Source organism: Charadrius vociferus, unplaced genomic scaffold, assembly GCF_000708025.1.
Source record: "Charadrius vociferus isolate BGI_N301 unplaced genomic scaffold, ASM70802v2 scaffold27, whole genome shotgun sequence".
Classification (NCBI taxonomy): domain Eukaryota; kingdom Metazoa; phylum Chordata; class Aves; order Charadriiformes; family Charadriidae; genus Charadrius; species Charadrius vociferus.
The window spans coordinates 399,630-423,167 of NW_009649173.1; the positions used below are offsets into that span (position 1 = coordinate 399,630).

General features: G+C 48.3%; 1 protein-coding gene across 1 annotated transcript in view; it reads right to left on the reverse strand.

Moving 5' to 3' along the window:
• Positions 1–589: 589 nt before the first annotated feature.
• The window catches only part of CACNA1H (calcium channel, voltage-dependent, T type, alpha 1H subunit), a 252,953-nt gene continuing 230,004 nt past the window's right edge, over positions 590–23,538 (reverse strand). Inside the window, exons 28-35 of the mRNA XM_009888554.1 lie at positions 23,001–23,071; positions 14,633–14,711; positions 12,395–12,516; positions 11,577–11,915; positions 6,135–6,209; positions 5,639–5,822; positions 2,362–2,540; positions 590–1,747 (exon numbers count right to left, since the gene is read on the reverse strand). Of these exons, the coding sequence (XP_009886856.1) occupies positions 590–1,747; positions 2,362–2,540; positions 5,639–5,822; positions 6,135–6,209; positions 11,577–11,915; positions 12,395–12,516; positions 14,633–14,711; positions 23,001–23,071 (2,207 nt within the window). The remainder of the gene's footprint in view (positions 1,748–2,361; positions 2,541–5,638; positions 5,823–6,134; positions 6,210–11,576; positions 11,916–12,394; positions 12,517–14,632; positions 14,712–23,000; positions 23,072–23,538) is intronic.

The window sequence follows — 23,538 nt, forward strand, 5'->3', positions numbered from 1 at the left end:
TCTCACAAATACATTATTTCTATTTATATAACTGCTGATATACAGACAATGTACAGCTCCCATCTCCTGGGCACTCCCGCGTAATGTGACATCTCTAAAAGGTGCCTTGTTAAAAGTTGAGCATCTTAAAAAAAAACCCCAAAACCAACAAAACCCAAAGAGAATCCCCCAAATCCCAACCGCCACCACCTCGAACCCAAATCAATGTGATTGAGGCCATGGAGGGGGGTGGGAGGAACGAAGCAACCCCCTGAATCGACTCCACCTTTCCTTTAGAAAAGAAACCCCCAAACCGCTTCGCGGATGCTCCCCCCACCCTGAAAACCCGTCACCGTTTCGTCCAGCCGTTTGTTTGGTTTCTTTTCAATTTTTTTTTTCTTTTTGTTTGTGTTTTTTTTTTGTGTGTGTGGTTTTTTGTTTTTTTTTTTTTGCAAACCTCCACAGCGCTTAAGAACAAGTGCCTGCGAGAAAGGAAAAAAAATGAGCGAGCAGCCACCCACGTACCTGTGGCCACTCAGTCCCTTCGGTTTGGAAACCCACATTGGTGTCAAGCCCTTGAGACCCCCCCCGCTCCCCCCCTCCCAGAAAGCTATACTGGGTCATCTATGTCTTCTTCTGTCGCAACAGTCACCGGGACCAAGTCCTGCTTCTGGAGGGGGCTCTTAGCAACGCCCAGGAGCTCTTTGCTTTTCTCGGAGTTGCTCCACTGAGTTTTTAAGTGATCCGGCTTTTTCAGTTCGGAGGTGGCGGGGTCCGGCCGGGAGTCCACGGAGGCCGGCGTGGACTGACCGCTGTCCAGGAGGAGATCCGAGAGGCTGCTCAAGGAGCTGCCGTCCAACTGCTCGAAGGAGAAGTTGGGGATGGTCAGGTGCTCCCCGCGGCACGGGAGCTGGCCCCGGCGCTCCGCTTTGGAGGCCGGCTCCCCGGGCTGGCTCTCCGCAAGCTCCAGGGACTCTCTGTAAGCCGGGAACTCGCAGGATGGGGTCCTTCTCCGCAGCATGCTGTTCTCAGAGGGTTTGGTGCGCGAGGCCGCCCCGCCATCATCCTCCATGGGAGGATCTATAGAAATGCAGGGCGGGCTCATCTTCTTCTTCCTCCGGGCTCCATGGATGTACTCGGACTCCGTCTGGATGTGGGCACGGTCCTCAAAGCTACAGTCCCCATCGCTGATGGAAGGGCAGATCTCGATGGAGTGCCGCCTTTGGTCGTCTGCCCAGCTGGGCTTGTTGAGGAAGCCCTTCGTATCGATGCTGTAAAACTTCTTCAAGTCTTTCTCCTTGCTGCTGCCTCTGGAGAGGCTGGTTGTGCTGCAGTTCTTGAGGGGCACCGGAGATGGGGCCGGGGAGACGAACGGCGAAGTCGAGCGGCTCCCAGCGTTTGAGTGCTCCCCTCCCCAGTCTTTGGCCGAGCTGTTGATGTGGCGAACCTCCTCGTCAGCCAGGTCGGAGGACTCGAAGAGGCTGCCCTCGGGGTTGGGAGGGCTGCCGCCGGGGCTGGGTGGCTGAGAGGGGACGCCGTGCTGGCCGCAGCTGTGCTTCCGCGTGAGCGTGCTGGGATGTCGATGTGGGGAGGACGGGGGGGACTGCGGGGGGGTGCCCGGGAGGGAGGCGGCTGTGGAATGGAGTGGGCTGGGGGTGAAGGTGCTCTGGGGCTGCTTTGCTGATGGTAGCGTCTCTCCAGGCTCCGCTTGCAGGCTGTCCTTGCGGTCCGGAGTCTGCCCGTCCACAGAGTCCCTTCGGATGGCCTCCTGGAAGGTGAGGAGGGAGAGAGGAGGGGACAGCCTGGAGGTCTGCTGGGCTGGCGGCGCTTCCAGTGATGAAACATGGCACGTGGCAAGACGGTTGGTGGGTCTAATGCACCCTGCACCACCCCATCCCTGCCCCATCCTGCCAGCCCCCGTCAGACCCTCCCTGTACAGGAGGATGCAGATTTGCTAGCAGAGACCCAGAGCCTACAGGTACGGGGCTTGTATCTGCTGGGTCTTTTTGCGTGTCTTGGTCTTGCTCTAGCACCAGATCCTGAGTCAGCGCAACCAGTCTAAAGTGACACGGTGTAGGGCTGACTGCAGGCTTCTCACAGCACTGGGAAAACTGAACTGGTCATCTTCTCTCTGTGCTTTATCTATTCTTTCATGGAATAGTACATCCACAGAGGTGAAAGTAGGTAAAAAGAACCTTCCCCTGTATGTCATTTGCTGAGAGGGGAGTATATTAAAATTTATGGCACTAAAAACGTTCTGTTCTAAAAAGAGGATTTCTACTCTCAGCTCCAAGAAAAGAAACCCAAGAGAGGACTGGAAAAGAAGGGAAGCACCCAGATGACTATGAAGGAGTTTACCTCTGCAGGCTCTTGGCCTCTCACCTGTCTGCACAGCAGCTTGTTGAGAGTAGGAGATCGAGGTGTGACGTGGGGGGGAAGGATCTTCCAGCGGTGGCGGCCTTCGTGGTTGGGAGAACGGACTGCCAGCTGGAGGGACTCCGTTGGGACTCTCAGAGAGGAACACGTTCCCACGGGCTGGGAGCGGATGGAGGTGATGGACCCTAGGAAACAGAGAGAGAGCAGTCACCACCACCGCTGGCCTGGGGGCTGCGAAGGTTTGAGGCAGAACTGATGCCCACAGATTCCAGGAGAGGAGTAAAGGCAGGGGGGGAAAGGAAAAGCCTGTCAAGTCTGGCTGAAATCCCAAGCCTCAGCATAAACCTTGGGCAGTGCCAGGATTAAAAGGCAGGTGTCCCTTGTCATGTCTCCTGCTTTGAATGCTAGGCCACATCTCATCAGGGATGGCAGGGAGGTTACAGACGAAGTCTCTGCAATTCAGCAGCATTACATATGGCTCTGCCCGCTCCGGGACATCGCCTGTTACAAACTTTATGCTCATAGCCTCTGTTTTCTGTTGCAGGTAAAAGGAATCTTCTCTCGTAGCTGCTGCGACACTGAGGGTGGCTGGTGGCCACCAGGACCACATGGCAGCAAAGGAAGGGCAGGAGGTGGGGGTTGCATTTCAAACCCTGCCATTGCCGCTTTCCTGGTAGCATTGCTTTGGGTGGATTTGTAAAAGGATGTTGCCCGTTTGGAGAACATGGATCGGGGAAGTCTGGTGGCTGTGCTGGATCCTCTGAGTCGGGACGCCTGGGTTGTCTTTGCAGTTCTGCCAGGGACAGGCTTGCAGCCTCACGCTGCTCTGCCACACAGAGGGAAGAGCTGCAGTGCTCAGCGCTCTCGGAGCCTCCAGACCTCGGCTTACATGCCCAACCTACAGCCCCGTACAGCCAGCGAGCACCCCGACACCGACTTCTCCAGGAGGAGACACCGCTGGCACACACAGGGCAGTTTTCCCATTCACTACAGCCCAAACGGTACCACCGCCGTCTGTCCACGAGGCAGACCTTGCCTGAACACGGTCTCATCAGCAGCACAGAGACTGCTTCAAGTGCTTTAACAGTCCCTGAACTCATGTATTAGGCAGGAATCATTCTCTTCCTGAAGGCTCCCAGTCCCCTGGCTGAATCTAAAGGCAAACCCTCCTCCCCAGCCCCTCTGTGGTCCGGCTTTACTGCAGTTCTGCGTCGTTTGAAAGATCTTTTAGTTATTTTATTTTTCTGGCTGCAGGATTTATTGTCCTCATTAGCTTGAAACCCAATGTCTGTTTCTACATTGCTGCTCCACGTAAAAAAACACAGCTATCCATCACTTCAAGAGATCTCACCCAGAGGTCAGGGAACTTGAACCTACGACAAAAGCCATCCAGACAGATTGCAGTTGCATTTCAGAAGGAGATTTGTTGTTTGGAAGAAAGAAAAGTTAGTGTTTAATAATTTTTCTTTCGGAGCTTTTCTCCAGAACACCACAGAAAGAGCAGAGCAGTGAGCTTCCCACCCCCCCCGACTTCTCCCTAGTTCTTTTTTGGGCTCTCCTACAGCCGGAGTTTCAGATTGAGTCTGTGCTGTTCATGTGCTAACCCAGCCTTTATGAAATGTTTTTTATCATGCAGAAAAACTTTGTCATAAAATCTGTCACAAACATGGTGATAAAATGAAAACCCTATGCTCTATTCCCTGTCCTTAGTTGGAATTTCCTTCTGTTGGAAACTTTCCATCTAGCTCTCGTATAGGAAACCAAAAACCCCTCTAAACTGCATACTCAGGAACACTGAATATCTCTGGATTTGTATTTTTTTTCCTCTTGTTTTTCTAGTAAATCAAGAAACTGCATCTAAGACCAAAATAACACAAGATTTGGTCATCTCATAATATCTTCACTGTGTATTCACCAAAGTATTGGGAGAAGACCATACATTGAGAAGTCCACGAGAGCACAAATGCTCACGTGAGTCTCCATGGGCTCAGTTTTACTTGGATGTAACTTATGGGAGTGTGACTTAAATAAGAGTTTGGTCAGCTCTGAAGCAGCACACCTCTGAGTGATGCTGGTTGGATGCATCTACCAGACCAGGCAAAAAGTAAGCCTCTGTCATACCCATCGCTCAAGTGCTCCTGGAGAAAAATTTGGGAAACATAAGAAAATTCTTGCTCAGTTCTACCCACCCCTGCCAACATCACAGCAGTTTTATATTGGTATAAATCCTGATTTACACCCACTACAGAGATGAAAACCATCCCCAGTAGTCCAGCCATGAAACCCGACCTCTGTTTTCTTTCCTTAGCAAAGAATTTGCAGGTGAAATAATAATAAATACTGAGCAGAGAATGTTAACTGGTATCCAGAGAGTTCAAACAAATATAGAGTTACTTCACACAAGGAAATCAGAGCAGATCTTGCCAGCCCCACCAGGGTTTGCAAACCCACTACTCATCTGTCCAAGCAGTTCTTGCATTTCAAACAACGTTGCATCAAAGGAAACCAGGCTGGTAAGTTCTTTGGAGCCACTCGAGAAGCACATGTGCTTTTAGGGAGGCAGATATTTTTCTTTCTTACTGATTTCCCCTTCAAATCAACTCGCACAACAAAAAAGAGAGAAAGGCATTTTAGGGGAAATGTATTTGGATGCAATTGGGTAAATGTATACTCAAAGGCTCTGTGTAGCTCGTGATTCCCTGACAGCGGGGTCTCTCCACAAGGTTCACTATAAGGCCAGGCTAGGGAGGCACTGGAGAGCGGTTTCTAATCTTTATGCTCCCAAAGAAACTCCTGCATCTCTGAACTCAATGTACCGTGCTAAAAAGATACTGCTCTGAGACTGAGTGCTGCCTGAAACAATAGCTGTAAAGGAGCTCTGTCAGGAAGTAATACCGACTCCGGCTTTTATTCGTGTTGATTTTATTGATTCATACTCATGTCTGGGCTGATCACTTCAGAAGAAATGTGCAGCTCACACCCTTTTCCTCAGCTAACAGCCTGTCCTCTCTGCCTCCAATATTGCTCGGGAGCCCCGCTTCTCCCCAGTCAAACACCCAAGCCACCAGCTTTCTCCTGAGAAAGTGCAGTGACGTGATGAAAACACGAAATTGCGCAGCGTGTGGGAAACCTCAGTCATGCCGACGGTATCAAATAGAAGCAAGCGAGCCCGGGCTCAGCCCATGTTCGGCACGGGTTGCTTACTCCCCATAAAACCACCACGTGTACCCGCTGCCCCATGGTTTCGGATAGGAGGAGGAAGGGAAAACTCGGTGAGCAGTACCTCTTTGGGATTTGCAGGGATACGTTTCCATCTCCACCTCATGGAGGGGGAAAGGAGCTTTCGCTGGCATCACTGGCCGGAACATGTAGCTGTCGTTGGGCAAGGAGTGCATACGGGAAACGGAGATCTTGCGGACCGTCAGCAGGTTTTGAGAGTCCTGTGGCCTCAGAGAGGCTGTGCCGCCCTGCAAAGCAAGGAGACAGGGAGACGCGGTCATTCAGCATCTTGGTGATGAAGTTACAGCAATCTCCTTCTCGTCTGCTTTTTGTTCTAAAACCTTGGGCAAATGTTCCTCTTGGCATCTTACAGAGTCTGCAGCCCCAGTGACTGCAACAGGATACCAAAGCCACGCCGTGCTAGTTGAGTATGTGGTTGGAGTAAAATAAGGCATCAATGACCCACCACTAAGCTGACTCTCGGACACCGCAGAGAAAAAGTAAAGTCCAGGAAAATGGGGCCCACCCTCTAAACACACGAGAAAGCCAGAATTTCTCACACTGTTCTGCTCTGATTTTCCCAGAGATGCTTTCAGCCCGGCCTGAGGGGTGATGCCCTTCTCCTCAAAGCTACTCTGGGACAGATGGGCAAAACTGGCCAGTCCTCGGACACGCTGACCGAGAGCACCAAGTGCTTCTGGAAATTCATACATTATCTCCCCAAAACACACATACAGGCAGACATTTAAACATACACATTAACACCACTGCAGACCCTGCAGCCTCTCTCCTACAACACGGAGCATTTTGGGCACCACTGACCCCAGAAGAAGACAGCCACATGACAGGAGGCAGAGAAAAGGAGAAGACATCATGGCAGCACATATGTGGGTGTGGAGCCTGTTCTGGGGTAGAAAAGCCATTTCTCTGTGTTTGCCTTTGCTTTCAAATGGGTCTGGTTGGAAGTGCCCAGACAGAGCATGTCACAAACCTTAAACTTCACCCCTCACTCCTTCTCTGAGGCCCTCTTCACTTCACGCACCTCATAGCAAATTTATCCCGGGGTCTTAGGAAGCTTTAGGGACTCAAACGATGTCTCTGCGGTGCTGATGGAGCAGCTGTGAGGGGGGGTTTTAGGACTTGGCCAAGTGTTGGGGGAGCAGGAGCCCTTGGAACAGGACCCGCCACCTGGCTCCTGGCCCGGAGGTTTTGGTCCTAGACACATTCCCCTCACAATTTACCACGTTATCTAAAGTACGACTAATCGCTCTGGTTTTCCTTTAATGTCAGCCTCCCAGTGACTGATTGAAAACATTTTCCCAGCTGCACGTCTTAAATTAAATGCATTTTGCTTTGCTCTGCCGGGCTGTTTTCTCTCTCTGCTAGCAAAGTCTGGGCCTGAGATCCCTCGCTGGACAGTTTGGGGGTCGCCAAGGATCTGGTTAAATCTGTTTTTTTTCCATACATTTCTGGCTTACAAATTTATTTCCTCAGACCCCTAAAGAGACACATCCTGAGACAAATTACTCGATGCTTTTACCCTGTTGAGTTTGGCTGAGAAGATGGGGGTGGGGATCAGCAGCAGTTATTTACAGGTAGGTGGCATCCAGCGCTGACTTCTGCCTTGCCCAGCAGCCCCTCCGCGTGCAACCCGGGTCTCACGTCTGATATATTAACGCATCAGCAGTGTGGCTGTGCCAGTTGGCCTCTGGCCATTACAGCTAATAAGCTATCAGCATCCCAACACCTGAGCTGAACGCAGGCGGGCGATTGTTAACACCCCGGTGCCACACAGAGAACAAAAGGTCTTGCTCCGCTATCTCAGTAGTCTAACAGAAGGATCACTGTATCTGTCTATTAAATCTCAGTTTGTCTCTGCAGCATCTTGTATTCGTCTTCTCTGACTAGGACAAGCGAACAGAAATCCCCTCTCGACATAAACAGCTACAATTTTGAAGGTTTCAGCTATTCTGACCCCTCACTGCTTCTCTGAGGCCCTCTTCACTTCAGGCACATTTCAAACGGCTTCAAGGCCACTGTAATAAGTACCTGAAATACGAAACATGGACAGGAAGCTTGTTGGCTCGCACCTGGCAAGCTGCTCTCGACAGCTAGGGAAGTTTGGAAACACACCACCACAGCCACTGCTGCTCCTCCTCTTTGGTGGGAAACGCCTGATGCACTCAGGAGCCTGATCCCATGCCGCGGAAATCAATGTGGCTCCTTCAAAACCCATGAAAGCCCAGCCTGGACCAGTGCTGCTGAGCCCACGTATGGTGAACCCTGCCTGCAGGCACCCTGAGAGCTTGGGAGGATTCCAGGCATCTGATAAAGACATGCAAGGTGGGAGCCTACTCGACGCAGGACCCCTCTGTGGCCAACTAGACAAGCATTAAATTGACTGTAGCCGCTCATGGTGATGCAGCTCAGAGGCTCAGTTAAGCATCTTTAATGAGTGAGCACAACTCCTTCCTCTTGTGTCTGAGAATCAATAGTCTGTTGGAGCTCTGATTTTGCTCTGCTGCGGATGTGGAGGGAGCTCGAGAAGAAATAATCCTACAAATACCTCCACAGAACATGACCCTTCCTGGGTGATTAAACGGCCAGAAGATACTCTGTAAGCAAAGGTGACTGGCAGGATACTCTGGAAGAGGGAACACTGTAACTTCTCAGAGGCCTGGAGCCAAGAGCCTACAAACAAGCCGTGGGCAAAATTCCCAGAGGAAGGGCTCCTCCTGGTCCCTCTCCGAAGGCGTGCGCCTCCATCACCGTGAGCGAGCTCAGCCATTTCCCGCAGCCTCTGCGGTGCTGAGGGCAGAGGCACAACAAGGGCAGGAGGTTAACTCCCTGCCTGTGCCTGCCCAATGCTGGCATCCCTGCACAGGCCAACTCCGGTGGCATCCCCATGGAGGTAACCCCATTCCCCATGGAGGTAACAAACTCTCAACTCTGCCAGCAGAAACCCAGGACCCCTTGCAGTTGCATTTACAAAGTCCCAAATCTTGCCTGTCCCTGAAAGATGCCTTCCCCACAAGCTCTCTTTGAGTCTCTGCAGCGTCCAGGTGCCAAGCTAATGGACACCCTGCAGAGAAGACTGAGGATTATACCTTCATACCACTCATCTCGCACAGGGGAAACCCCTTGGTCATCAAGAGCTTAATCTGAGCCCAAAATTTGCTTGGAGATGCTGCAAGATAGTTGCCACTAGAAGGTGCCTTGATAGTCATGATAGACGTCAGGTAATAAAGTGGAAAAGAGCCCAAGTCTAAAGCAGATTAGTTCTTGGTGGTCACTGGAAGTTCTGTGATGACAGCAAGTGTGCTCCCCACTGCAGCATGTGCATCTTCATCACTGACTATTCGCATGTTCTCATGCCCACCAGGGAATATCTGGAGCTCATTCACCATGAGGAGGACACTGCTGGGCAGCAGGGCAAACCATGCAATAGTTTTATGGGATGTGACCTGGGCACTGGTTTGTGGTACAATCGGGAGGGACTGAGCAGAGGGCCCCACAGCCCTTCGGTCTGTTGGGAGATCTCCCCAGAGCATCTCCTGAATCCACAGCTCCGGTGCTTGCTGAAAGCCTAACGTGTTGATCTACTTCTGCCTTTCTTTCCTCAATACTGTATCATAAACAGGTTCTTACAGAAACAGTAAGAAAACCAAACTGGGCTGTGTTTTCTCCACGAAGGATTCTGCCTGCCTCCAGCTCTCAATATATCATTTGAGGACAGACTGCTCACACATCACATCGCACATCAAATGCAAGACTTTTTTTAGCTAAGAAGAGTATTTCATTCGTGTCCCACACAAGGCTGCCGGCAGAGTCGGCTGGGACACGTTCTTCGCCCAGCCCCTGCACACGCAAAGGCAGTACGAAGGACAGAGGATGGAAACGACTCTTGTGGCTGTGAAGCGACAGGTTTTGGACAATTCAGACACCACCGCTAGCTGCACAGCACCAAAGCACAACGCCACAACGCAGAAGCAACGGCGCGACGTCATTCACCTCAGCCTCGTGGCCTGGGGTTTTGTGGGAAGGTGTCAGGACATGGTGGGAAACAGAGCAGAAGGACGGGATTTCCATCATGGGAGCCTCTGCCCCCTCCAGCGTGCCTGAGTCTGGGATGGCTAAAGACACATTCTCACAGCTCAGCGCCTCCTTCAAATTGGGGAGATAAAAAGCATCAGTAGCAGAGCAAGGCTGGGTCTTAACACTCGAAGATGTTTGCCTTGTGGCATTTCCTAGTTGACCCATCCATCCAGAGCAGGAAGGAAGAGAAAACAAAATGTGGGCTGCAAAATCTGGCACAAATAGCAAGAAAATAAAGAGCATCTTGCACCACCTTCCAGGGTGCCCACACCACCATCGGTGGCAGAATTAGTCATACAGAGCTCTACGTATTTAACCTCTTCAGTGCAGCTAGCAGGGAGCACGGGACCGAGCTGTCAGCCCAGAACAGCCTGGGTGTCCGAGACATGAGTGAGGACATCACCACAACCCAGCCCCACCGCGGTGCCTCTGTCTCACTACCGCACGGGGAGGGGGAGCCCTGGCTTGCAAATCCTCACCTGCATTCGAGCAGGTCTCATCTGGGGGGGAAATCTGTGGCCAGGTCCCCACTCGCGCTGTTCTCCCTCTGGAGAATGTCACCTCTCGCTCTGGGTTTTCAAGGGTTAAGAGGAGGCTCTGCATGGCTCCTGATGTGCTTGGCGGGTATTGAAAGATCACAGAATTATAGAATCATATAGGTTGGAAAAGACCTTTAAGATCATCGAGTCCAACCGTAATGATGAGGAAAATAAAGATGAGGAAAACCCAACGAAAGTGACCTCAGTTTGCAATCGCAGCCTACGTGAAAGGATGTGCCCCCTCTTCCCACAATGAGAAAAGCAACCTGGCTGTTTATGGTGCATTTTCCTGCAGAAATGTCCATTAGGAACTACATTCAAATAGAGAATTCCCCATTGCTGTGTAACTAAATTTCTTTTTTACTTGACTTAATAGAGTCTGATACATTTTACAAAAATCTAATTTAATGTGATTTAATCTCAAATCCCCCACTGATTTTGCAGTAGATTTATTTGCGATCACGGTGACAAAGCAATTTCGTATTCACTCTCAATCATATGCTGCTGACATGAGATGAGACAATTATCTCACGCCCCTCCTTTCCCCCCTGACTTCTGATTGCCCTATTTTTCTACAGGAAATAGAAATTTCTAACAGAAATCAGAGAGCAGGCAGTATCTGGAAAATCAACGCAGGAACCTCCAGCTTCTTGCTGAGGAGCTCTGACAATTCCCAGGGTCCAAGTCAGCCATGCCCTAAGCAGAGCATGAGACAGCGGGAAGCTGCATGCTTACACCAGTGCCAGACGTGCCCTCCCGAGCTTGCACACTACGATTTGCTTGAGGCTCCTCTGGAAATCCCAAAGTGGGATTAAAAAGAACCTGAGCAGTATTTCTGCGTCTGTGTGGAGGGAATTTATGCTCTCCCTCTCTGTATGTGTCAGGGTTGACAGTGCCAGCATTCCCAGGGCTTTATGAGATTGCTCCCTGGGTGCTGCTGCCCATGCTAAAATGACAAAGACCGATGCGATGGCTGGGAGAGCAGGACAAGGACCTGTGGCTATTATGCTTCTGAACTTAAAAATCACAACCTTTGAATGAACTGGAAATGACAAGAGATGGACTTTCAACCCTCCCCCAGAACAATGGTCGGGATAGCATTAGCCCTGGAGAACGTGTTTCAAGCAGTCTTTCACCTCAGGGAACCCTCCTGAGATGACTCAAGATGTGGAGGTGGCGGAGACATCTCTGCCGTAGGGAGACCTGGGAAAGCTGCCTTCCTCCCACACTGCCTTGTCTCCTGCCTCTTCGGCTCTGTGTCACTTGGGATCTGATTGCCTGATGATCAGACAGCAGTGACTGGTAAGAACTGTCCCCTCCCTACCCTGAGCACAAGAAGAGCAGAAGATGTTTCGTGTGAACTGTTACCAAGGCTTGGTGCTTCACCTGCACCGCTGACTCTGACTTCATGGTCTCCTGACTTCTGTAGGGTGCCCTGCTCTCCAGGGCCACTGCACCTCCCCTGCTCCCACTGGTGGCCGAGGTGCTTGCTCCTCTGGACATCTCCAACTCGATCTCAGCATCCATCTCAGCATCCTCCTTGGCCTCCTTGTTGCTCTCCTCCAAGTGCTTCATCAGCACTGCCACCACTACATTGACTAGGACGAACTGTGCGATGAGGACGAAGGTGACGAAGTAGACAGGAGAGATAACAGGCAGGTAACTGAGGCAGTGCTTGTCTTCCCGAGTGCATTCCCGGAGAGTGTCCTGCAGAGGGGCAGAGGCGAGCAATTAATAAAGGCTGGGGCTCTGCCTGAGCTCCAAATACAGAAACATGAAAGATAACCTGCTGAGGACTGAAAAGCATATAATTACATATCCCAGACACAACAGCTTGTAGGTGCAGCAAAATGGATAGAAGAAAATAGAGACACCATGGATTACATCAACTACAAAGAGGATTGTGTTATGTCCCAAGGGCATAGAGTATATGGTTACTTCTCTCAGCCATAAGAACTGGCATAATTTTCCCAAAGTATTAAATATAAGTTAAAAGGAATGAAGTTTCAGGTTGGATGAGACTTAAGACAAATTATCCCTTGAAAATACACTTGGCTTTTAAATGGGAAAGTTCAATTTTGATGTTTTAAAATGAAACCTTTTTTATTTTCATACAAGAGGAGCCTAAACTTGTTTGAAATCTATATATCTACAGAAAGAAGAAAGTACCCGGAGATTGCACACACCTTCATGATACCATTCCAGTTGTCTCCTGTTGACACCCTGAAGAGGGTAAGAAAGGCCATGCCAAAGTTGGTGAAAGTTGCATGTCGACTCAGACCTTCACAAGGATTTTCTTCACTGCATTCTGGAGGAGAGAGAAGCAGAAGCACGTCAGTGAAGTCACATTTGCCGGTGCGTATTCAGAGCAGCCCCACAAACCTGGTGGTGAGACCCTGAGATATGTCACACTGATACATGGCATCAGGAAGGACGGCTAAGTGGTGATTTCATGGTGGCCTGCAACTACTGAAGGGCAGCTGCAGAGATCATGCAGCCAAACTCTTCTCAGTGGAGGTTATAACGGACATCAACACACTGTGGCTTAGGAGGTCCAGGTTGGACATTAGGGAAGTTGTTCTCATCTGGAGGGCCCAACAGCCCCAGGAGAGGTCACCAGAGATGTTTCTGTTGGAAGTTTTCAAGATTTGGCTAAACAACGCCACAGCTACACTGAGCTAGTGATGGGGCTCCAAGTGGGAGGCTGGGTGGCGGCCTCCAGAGGCCTCTTCCACCAAGATTTCTGTGATTCTCTTGACTTTACCCCAACAGGCAGAGCCAACACAAAGAGACCTAAAAGGAGGCAGAAAGAAGCAGGTTTGCTGGGCTGGCTCAACCGATACCGCTCTCCATTATCCTTTGTCTGTTATCCTCTTGATTATGTCCTTGTCTTGATTATTTTTTACAGGGTACATCTGCCATGAGGGATATTTCACTGAGATAAAGTGGAGCAATGTGACATTTTCCCCCTGAGAATTCATATACTAATGAACGTAAATTGAACATATGAAATATCCCTCTTTCCATAAAACACAGGCTCATTAAATATTCATTAGGACAGGCAGCAATGTCTCTTGCTAGGGCATTTCGCTATTAGGTATTTATTTCAGAGGCCAATAGGAAAGAAAATGAAAAAAAAACCAACAAAAAACCCCCACAAATGACCAGTTTTGGGGGAGCGAGTGCTGATAGTTCTTGTGGCTGACAAAGACCAGCAGTGATTGGGAAAAGAAGTGAAAGTATTTCCCAGTTAAATCAGGATGGGAAGTGGTGTACTGACTACCTGCAGTTTGCCCCAGACAAGATCAGGGCTTTCCCAGTCACTGACCACACACTGTGGTAACCTGGGGGCTGGTATTGGCCAGGGGTGTGTGTGGAAACACAAAAAGGATTCAGAGCAGCAGAAGATGCCTCTGTGAATAAGACATTTTTCTCCTTTGTGGCTGAAGAAATACATACCTATGTATCTAGACATGTAATATAAACCCCACAGTATTTAATTTGGGGTGGATGCAGAACTAGTTTTTTTCCAGAATTTGTTGAAGACTGAAAAATAATTTGTCTTTGGTTGAAAGAAATATCCTGCTTTCAGGCGTTTGTAATGAGAGCAGAGGGCTGGACTCATAAAGGGGATTAATGACAGCCATAAAATCACCGTGGAGGAAGGGCCCTTCTGATGCTCTTGAAGCCCTAATTGGGATGCAAACGTTGAGAGGGCAGACACATCTCCTTCGAACACAATGTTTAAAGGTAGTGACTGCCTTGGCCTGGCTAAGCTGGGCAAGGTAGGGCTATAATGTTTTCTCTCTGACTTCACCTGATTTTCTTTTTAGTGGTGGACACATTCACGTTCAGCTACGCAGTATCCTCAAGCCAGAGGAATAAATGATGCTGGACAATCAGGAACCAGTGGATGCTTCCTGATTTATGTAGAAAGGGGAAGGTGATGCTGAGAAGAACAACAGACAGACAAGTTTTGGGCAGCTGGAAGAGCAATGTCAGCCAAGTGCAGAAAACTAATGGAGTGTGGTGGAAGCTCCGAGGAGGGACATGTTTATGGTGGCATCTCTCCAGCACGAATCTGACTACCATCCAGCTTTGTAGACTCGTGTTCTGTCTGAAGTAGCAAACTTCCATCTTTGTGAACATATCCAGGCTGGACAATTATATTTTAACAGTAAATAGTTCTTCTACAGCCAAGGATGGTGTTGGACAAATCTCTAAATGTGTGTGTGTGTGCACGTTAGACAGGTTCTGTATTACATCCTCATGTGTCATCTGTGACCCTGAGATCAAGAGAAAACTTTAATCTTCAGACCATGAGCTAAGGAAGGCCCAAGAATGAGAGAGAGAAGAAAGGAAACAGCTAGATACCAAATAAACATCAACCGGATGAAATAAATTGTGTCAGGCACATTACTCACCTAGCTTGCCAAACAATTCCACTCCCAGGGCAGCATAGATAAAAAACAGGAGCATAAAAAGTAGGCCAAGGTTCCCTACCTACACAAGAAGAAAGCAGAACAAGGGTCAGGCAAGTTGAGGTCATAAATAAAATCGCTCCATCACATTTTAAACCCAAGAAAAAGAGGGACTGGTGACCAGAGGCTAATCACCATCTCCCCTGGCTTCCAACCCCCAGGTCCCCTTTCACCACTCTGCTTTAATAGACCCAGAGGAGTTTCCCATGTCAGGGAAGGAGCAGAGGCTCCCACGTGCAAAGCACTCTCCGTGGCTGGTGCCTCTCCATCACCCTTCCACTCACCCGGGATGCTGCCTTCATCTCTAACATAGCCAACTCATAGCTGCAGCCTCAGCGGCACTTAGCACTGCACTTCAGTGACCTGGCGCTCTGGTTTGAGTTTTAAAGGCCTTTGCCTTCTCTTTGCCGGGTTTGAGACTGAGTACGAAGGCTGAGGGTTTCAAGACAGTGACATTAACAAGAGATGTCTCAAGCCACAAGAGGAATTGCCTGGTTTTCGAAGGTTTCACTAGCCTGGGGGGCTTTCAGAAAAGGAACATATGCTCCAGTAAGATGTAGAGCTCTCCTAGCCTTGCCACTTCAACAACTACTTGAATTTTAGCTTTCAGTGTCTCAAAAGAAAAGCCTTATTCCACATACCAACACTTAAGTGCAGGCACCTTGCCGTTCAAACACTGCGTGGTGTGCTACTATTAGGTATTGACATGCGCTGCAAGGTGGCTGAAGGGGGTGGTAATAGAAGTGCAATGATGCTAAAGGGAACACAAAGGTTCTTAATAACAATGGCATTACAGTTATCTGCACTGGAGTCAATCACTATATGGGGTCGAAGCCTTTAAAACATCTCAAAGAGCAGATTTTTTGTGATTCAGGCAGAGAACTCGCAGGGCAGAGTAACCCGACCAGTTAACCACCTGCATTACATCTACAACTAACGCTGGTCACATTTACCTTTCCTGCCACTTTTAAATGCCTTCTGTCTATCGTCTTGTAACAGAGACAGAGCGACTGAGTTCTCCAATTAGACACGGCGTCACAAGCATCATTTTATCTCAAAATAAAAATGAACTAGGTGGTGATTCAGGTAGGCAGGCCAAGGGATTCATGATCTCCAAGGTATCTTCTAGTGAACTCTACAGCCTGAGAGAGCTTTCTTCTCTGAGGCAGCACAGCCACAGCGTTACTGGGTATTTTGACCATGCTGCCGAATTTCATTAGAAAGGTTATCAGTATGATATCTGTTATCATAAAATTAAGACAGCTACCACTTATGAAGTAGGTTGGGGTTTTCTGTATTAAAGAAATGGGAATAGTCAAATCACCCAGTGGATTCTGTAATTGCTGTGAAGCCTAAACTGGCTACTAGACATAGAGCTTTGCAATTCCACTAACATTATTACCACACTCCAGGGAATAATAGAGATAATACAGTGATGTGGATGGCTGGTCTGGATTATTTCATCTGCGTGTACTGTCTTCTGGAATAGTGTTTCCTAACGCATGTCTGCTGGATCACTGGTGGTTTGTAAGACATTAGAAGGCAGTCTGCAAAATGACTGCAAATTAGAAAACACAGGAAAACAGGCACACAAGCAAATGCACACACATGCTGCCGGGGAGGCAAATGAGCAAATAATTAAAGAGAAGGAAAATAAAAGTGATAAACAAGTTTTCTAGGTTGAGCGTAAATTAAAGCCTGATGTTGTAGCACTGCAGAAGAAGGTCTTGGAATTTTTTCAAAGAAGCCTATAAGCTGAATATTTTACTGCTATTTTAATGCCTAATAAATCAGCCTGCAAACTTCTGGCATTGATGAAATTCCAAAGAATTTAGACTAACATCAAAGTTATTACCAGGTTATCAGTCAAAACTATTATCTATCTCTCAACATGCAAAGCATGTTATGAGCTGACATTTGCTCATAAACAATTTGCCTACTATCTAACGTGCATTTGTAAAGGATCCTGTATTTAAGATCGTGACTAATTACATTACTGAACCAGCATGTCTCATAACCAGTCCGTCAAAGGCCAGTTTACGCTTATGGGTTTGCTGTATAGACTCGAGGCACTCCAGCCATGGGCATACTCTAAAAATGCTAACAGAAGCACGTTTGCTAATGCTGGTGTCTAAGGTTGCATTTGCCCTTGGCTGAGAGCAGACACATGGGCAGTTCCAAAGCTCAGCTGCTGCACAGGATGTCTTGGGAAGTGACTGAACGTCTGACTGATGCGGAAATGCGGTTACATGAAAAAGAGATGTGAGAGGCAGCAGCAAGCCAAAGATCCCGGGATGGGTGATGGCATTACCTTTACCGTTAAACTCCATCCCGACCTGTATCTAGACATCCAGAGCTGCTCTGGAGTGTCAGCTAAGAAACAGGTTGATCCCCATGTGCACAAGAAAAACCTGCTGCTGTGACCACCCCCTGCAGACGTAACATCCACACGGATATGTGCAGGCAGTTGGTGGCACGTGAGGTTGGAGAGGGCATGATTTTCTCAGCAGCCCACAAACACCTGGTGCTTAACAGAATGTGGCTGAGCAAAACGGCTCACCTCTTGCTTAGGTGCTTCGGCAAAACCGCTTGGTCTATTTGTGTAGCGTATCGCTGTACTGAATCAGTACAAGTCAGTGCCAGATTTAGTATTTTATCAGTGCTAGCCCATGGCTCTCTGGTACATGTCCCTCAGGAAAGGAGAGGAAGGTCCTCTTCAGCCTGTGGCCTTCACCAACCCTGAGCGTAGAGAAGGACCCAAGGCATGTTCTCAGAGATGGGCCGAGGCGGAGGCAGCGAGGTCAGCCAGCGGCTGCTGAGTAGCAGAGAAGGCAGACGGGATGTGTGTCTGTGACCTTGAGTGAGTCATTCCTCTCCTGTAACTCAACGTACCCATTTGTAATACCCCTGCGGATAGGTAATTAATGTCTCTAAAGCACTTTGAGATCTACTGAGACCAGACAAGAAAAAGATCGTGCATGAATCATGTTGCTGGGAGGAACGGGAGGGGGCAGGAGCACATCCAGGCACTTTTCTCCAGCAGTCAAAGGCTGGGATGCATGTGCTGGACTCTGCATCAGAGACCGAGATCCAGCTCTGGTCAGTAACATCATTTTTGGCAGCCGGTCACTCAGGCAGGCTCTGAGAAGTGGTTCTGCTCTAGCAGCACTGAACAGGTCAGCCCATGCTCTGTTTATCCATCAAACTCCCCCTGACTTGGGCTGGTGCCTTTGGCTGGGCAGAAAAAACTACAGATAATGCCTTTGTCTGGCAGCCAGGGGCTGGCTATCCATCATTTGCTGTGGCTCCAACGTTGAGGGGAGGCTGTGGCGTGGAGGGAGTGAAGCAGAGATGAAGAACATCTTGGAGATGTTCTTGGTGCCCTAAAGTACCTCAGAGAAGCCACAAGAGAAGATAGAGACACTGGTGAGAATCTGTGATTCCTCCTCTACCTTCACTTTCTGGCATCCTGGCTGTCATATACTGCTGGAAAAAGCCTGGGACAGAGGGATGCTGTGGGGAGAGAAGCAGTTCCTCCAGCCCACCTAGAGGAGCAGGGAGGCCCTGTGTGAAGAGCTACTACCCTTCTTCACCACAGTGCATCCCAGCTGGATCTACGATCTACCATTGCAAAAGCCCTGGAATAACCCGGCTCAACGGCAAGAAAAGTGACCCTCCTCTCCACACACTCAGCAAAACCCTCTTCCCACTGTCCCTTCGTGGCCTGGGGAGGCTGTCTCTACTTTAGGGCTTGTGGAAATCACTGCTATTCGTTTTTTGCCTCCCTTTACATAAGACTAAGCACCCCTGCATGTCCCATCAGAGTTCAATCTCTGCCCTATGCCACTAAGTAAAAAGCCCATATCTGCAGGCACTGGGATGTAAAGCAACCATGCCAGGTTGTGTTAGCTTGATATGCAAATGTGTTGCTTTCATCATGTACAACAAGGAGACCGGCTACCTGGGCGCTATCACTCCTCTTGCACTGTCAGTTGTGTGATTCTACCCAAATCCCTCTAGATCCTGCTGGCCTCTACTCTCCCTGCGGTGGGAGAGGCACTGATGAAAACATGTCTTCTGCTGCCCCACTCCTGCAATGGCTGGCTGAAGGACACTACAGTTCCTCTTGAGCCTCTTCCTGTTCTGACATCAATTATTTCTGCATCACTGGCCCACACCTTGGTATTTCAGTTGTCCATGCAGGCAACGCACGCAGCTCCCTGGGATGCCTGTCAAGAGCAATTTCGCATAAAACTAAGTCCCTGCCAATCCTTTCCAAGGACATGAGTCCTCCTCATCTTCCTTCCAGCACTCTCCAGCCAAAGCAATAAGCCTGGCAGCAGGAAAACACAGGCTAATTTATGCACTAGACCCAAGAGAAAATGAACACATTTGTCTGCTTGGAAAACGGAAGCCATCTGTGTGAATTCCAGGACTAGTGGAAAGGGACGGATGGACAACCTTGGAGGCTAAAGTCACCTCATTGATGCAACCACAAGGCCGCCAGCTGAACCGGATGAGCTTCCCTTTCTGTGTATCCACTCAGCCCAACAGAGACCAGTGCTAACAGCCAGCAGAATGGTTGTTTCCTTACCTAATGATTTCTGCTTCCCCACTCAAATCTCTCAGGCATTTCTACACTTTTTTCCAGTGTGCAACATAGCACACACATACCTCTCTTCCAGAATCTGTCTCATCTGCAATACTTGCTGGTAAGACATTTCTGTTCTTGCTCTGTGAGCTTCACAATCACTGTGTGTTTTCAGCATCTGGTTATTGTTTATGTTTATATTTATGTTTACTGCTGTTACACAATGCCAGAAACCCTCTTCAAGGGCTGAAGGTGAGCTAAGCACGGGGAATTACAGCACCACGAAGAGTTAAACTCCTGAACAGGAGGGAACTACAGACTCTGTCCTTCAGGGCACTGATAGGACGAGGAGTTCTTCACTTCTTTCTTGGCACAGAGTTCATCTGGGGGGAGTTCCAAGCTTTGAAGACAGAGAGGAGGTATACTGTACAGTTCTGCATTTAATTGATATGCTATCCACAGACCACGTGAGAAAGAAGAAGGAAAAAGAACCCCGATCTTTTGATAGGAAATTTCCACATTTTGCTATTGTTGGCCCTGCAGAGCCAGGATGGCAATTGGACTGGATTCCACTTTGTCCTCTCCATCAGGAAGAGCACTGGCAGCTTAGCACTGACTGCAGGTTTTCTTACTGGCAAGTGATGCTACAAGTGCTGTGCAGACTGAGCTGGGCTGCTCAGTGTGGTGCATTCACTTACACAATGAGTATTTTAACCCAACCAAATGCAAAGTTACAAATTCAAGAGTGAAGTGCAGGCCGTGCTACAGAAAGGGTGAACTGTACTTTGGAAAGCAGGGGATGTGCAAGGGACTAAAGGATTACCATCAAATAGCAGACATCGCTTACAAGACCGATGCAGCCACCAGATGTATAAGCAAGGGAATATTCATCTGAAGCATGAGTGGTATAATTCATTATATAGCCTTAATGGGGCCAGAGCTCATAAAGAAGAGGAAAACACTTGAAACAGGTCTTGAAAACCTGCTTCACACTGAGACATTAAAGGAGTTGTGTTCTCCTGTTTGCCAGACTGCAAGAGATTATTTTATCTTATTGCTCCAAAAAGAAGTTCTAGAAGAAAAAAAGCAAAATTACATCCAATGAAAAAACGAACTTGGCTAATTCAGACTAAAACCAGCAGATTTTTTAAGCAGAAATAATAAACATCTGCCTATGGCAGGAACGTGATGATAGATTCACAGTATCCCAAACATTTGCTGGGACTAAGAGGGCATAGAGGTGGCGGGGAAAGAAGATGCCATTTTGAGATCTTTCCTGACCATTCTTTCTGCCTCTCTTGCCTCTCCTCATTTGTTCTCCTCTACTCCATTTCATTCTTTTCAGCGCCATGGTGGAGGAGAAGACCTCTGAACTGGTAGACATGAGGTTACCAGGCCAGGAGGATGCAGTAGGGTAGGAAGTTTTCTCGCATTGAAAATGGCAGCTTGAGGTCAGTCTGAAGTTCCAGAAGAGGAGACTAAGCCTGTACAGTGACAGCTTCAATCTTGGATCAAAATGCTAACATTCCCCCAAGTCTGGGGATAGTTGGTTCTCTTAAGTGTTACTCAAGCTATATCTGCTGCTGAATAAAAACAAACAGGAAGCTGATGAAAATCACCCAAAAGAGAAAGAAAGAATGTACTGCAATGACAATATCTTGTCATGGTAAGCCCATAAATGGACATTCTACATACACAAGACAAAGAATTTCCCCCCCAAACCTTACTGAATAAACATCAAATTCATTTTTCTTGTCACTTAGCAGACACATTCAATGAGGATTTTCCAGCTGTGGTTTTAGGCTGCTACATTAATTGGGGTAGGAACTCTTCCGCTGCCTCTGAAATGAAAGCCGTAGCTTTATGAAGAGTGATTGTTGTTGGAGAGGTCTTCCCAAACTTCCCTTCTCATTTTCTGAATTTCACTGGATGACAAAACGGCATTTTTATCTGCACAAGATCTGCTTGGAATACCCCTGGGGATTCCCCTTTAAAAGAGACTTTGGTTTGAATGTAAACTGCAAAAACACCCCAAGGAAACAAAAAGCCTGGCCTGCAGCCACCCTATTGTTTCGGGGGGGAGAGAAAACAAGGAGAGAGAGAAAATATGCTCTGCAATCACAATGCTTTTGACAGAAAAAAAATAGACACAAATCAAATGCTTTCCTGAAATGCCAAAACAGGGGTTAGGTTGGTAAATTCCATGCTTTCGTCTCAGCCAAAAGCCATCACTGAAAAGGAAATCTGAATACCAAAGGGCAAATGTCTCAGATTAGAAACATCTTTATAGCAGTGATGAAAAGTAAATGGGTCTTTCCAAGAAAAAGAAATTCCCCTAGAATAGATCATGGGCTTCTTTGTACTTAGCAACTAACTCATAGGGGTATATTTGTGCAATTACATGTCCTAGTTCTACTGATTTTCATATGGCCACTCATATTCTGGAAGAGATGTCTCCACGGTGTCTGCTTTTCGCCAAGCCACAGTGCTATCATCCTGCCTTTGAGATGTGATCCCTCCGCAGACAGCTGGAGACTATCAAGATGTGAGCGCCCACCACGGTGCGCTGCCATCTCCCTGTGCTTACGGGACTGGGGCTGGGAGAGGGGAGGCCTGACTCTCCCAGTCCATCCCAGGGCACAGTACACTGGCTTTTACACAGAATATAGTGGGCCCACTTATAAAGCTCCTTCCAGGAAGTCAGCTGTGGGATGTTTTGGAGGGGGTGAAAATTAAGGACTTGTCTGACCGTGCTTGTGCATCCTAAAAATGCTGCTTCTGAACTGGCAGCTCAGAGAAGAAGACTGCAGAGTTCCTCTGCTTCATTCTTGATAGTCTGGCACCTCATACTGGAAATCACTTCTGGGTAAAGCATGGCAGTAAATGTTTCCAGTACTGTCTGGTGAGATACAGCATCCTGGTGATATATGAAAATGGAATGTGTAGGCAGCTGAGCTGACACTAAAGACTGAAAGATTAGGACTCAGGCCATCAAACACACAAACTAGCAGAACAGAGCTTAAATAGCATAAGAGCTTAAAAACAAAGGAACCCTAAACTTCTTGGAATTCTTCTGATGTGCTTTAGATCTTTTTGAGGGGGGAGGGCAAGTCAGCAAAAAGTTTCTTTCCTTCTTTTTTCAAATAAATGGATCCATAAAAAAGGGGTCGCAGGAACTGAACACTTGAAGGATCCTATCAAATGTCATTAAGACTGGCAGCATCATTGTTCCTCTTGCAGCTCATGAGAATACTGTGATTTGAGACTCTGCTTCAAGCCTTTAACACTCAGAAACATCTCCCCTATTTGCCTTTTTAAGACTGCAGCTCCTCTGTTAATAGGTGTCAATAAACATGTTTGCTCCTGTCTCACAAAGAAAACTGCTGAGCTGGAAGCTGTCTACTTCCAACGCTTTCACCAACAGCTTTCTCTATCTATCCTTGGGTTTCCTGAACTTGCCAGTGAAATCTGTGTTTTATAAGAGCTCTGCCTCCAGCAACTGGCTCGCTGTTAACTCTTTGTCCATCATTCTGGTTCTCCCATCTAACATACAATATGTGAACAGGATGTGCCATGCAAAACTCTGCTACCAAGGCAGTGGTGGCAGCAGAGAAAGCTGATATCCTTCCCAGGTGGCTTCTAGTGCCCACCAAACATGACCTCAAAGGCATAGTCCACCAAGGGGAACAAACTGGGCACAGATGAAATCTGGAGGCTTACCTGGGGAAGCGCTTGTACCACTGTGTCCAGGAGAGCTCGCATCCCAGTGGCCATTTTAAGCAGTTTCAGCACTACAATGAGAATCAAATCCTGGTCAGCAGGGCTGGGAAATATTTCAAGCAAAACCCATAAAGGAAATCTACCTTCCGATCTTGTAGGGAGGGTTTACACCTCTCTTGCATCTATTCATACAGACGTCAAGCTCGCTGCATCCTGGCTGGGCCCACAGAACATCTGAACATCCTGACTACTTCCCACACCAATTCATGTTAAGGACATCAGTAGAACAGACCAAAAGCCAGAAGAGCTCCAGCGTGCCTTAGCAGGAAAATGGGAGAGTGATGGGGAGACACTTCATCAGTGAAGAGCATCATCTCAAGCTCTGATCCTCCCTTCTCCACCGCTTCCTGCTCTTGTCTGGTATCAGTATAAAAGGTCTGCAATCCCGAGTTTGAATCAGAGACCAATATAAGATGCCACTGGAAACACTGCTGAAACCCCACCTAGCTTGTCTCTGAATCGACATTTTGCAGCCTCA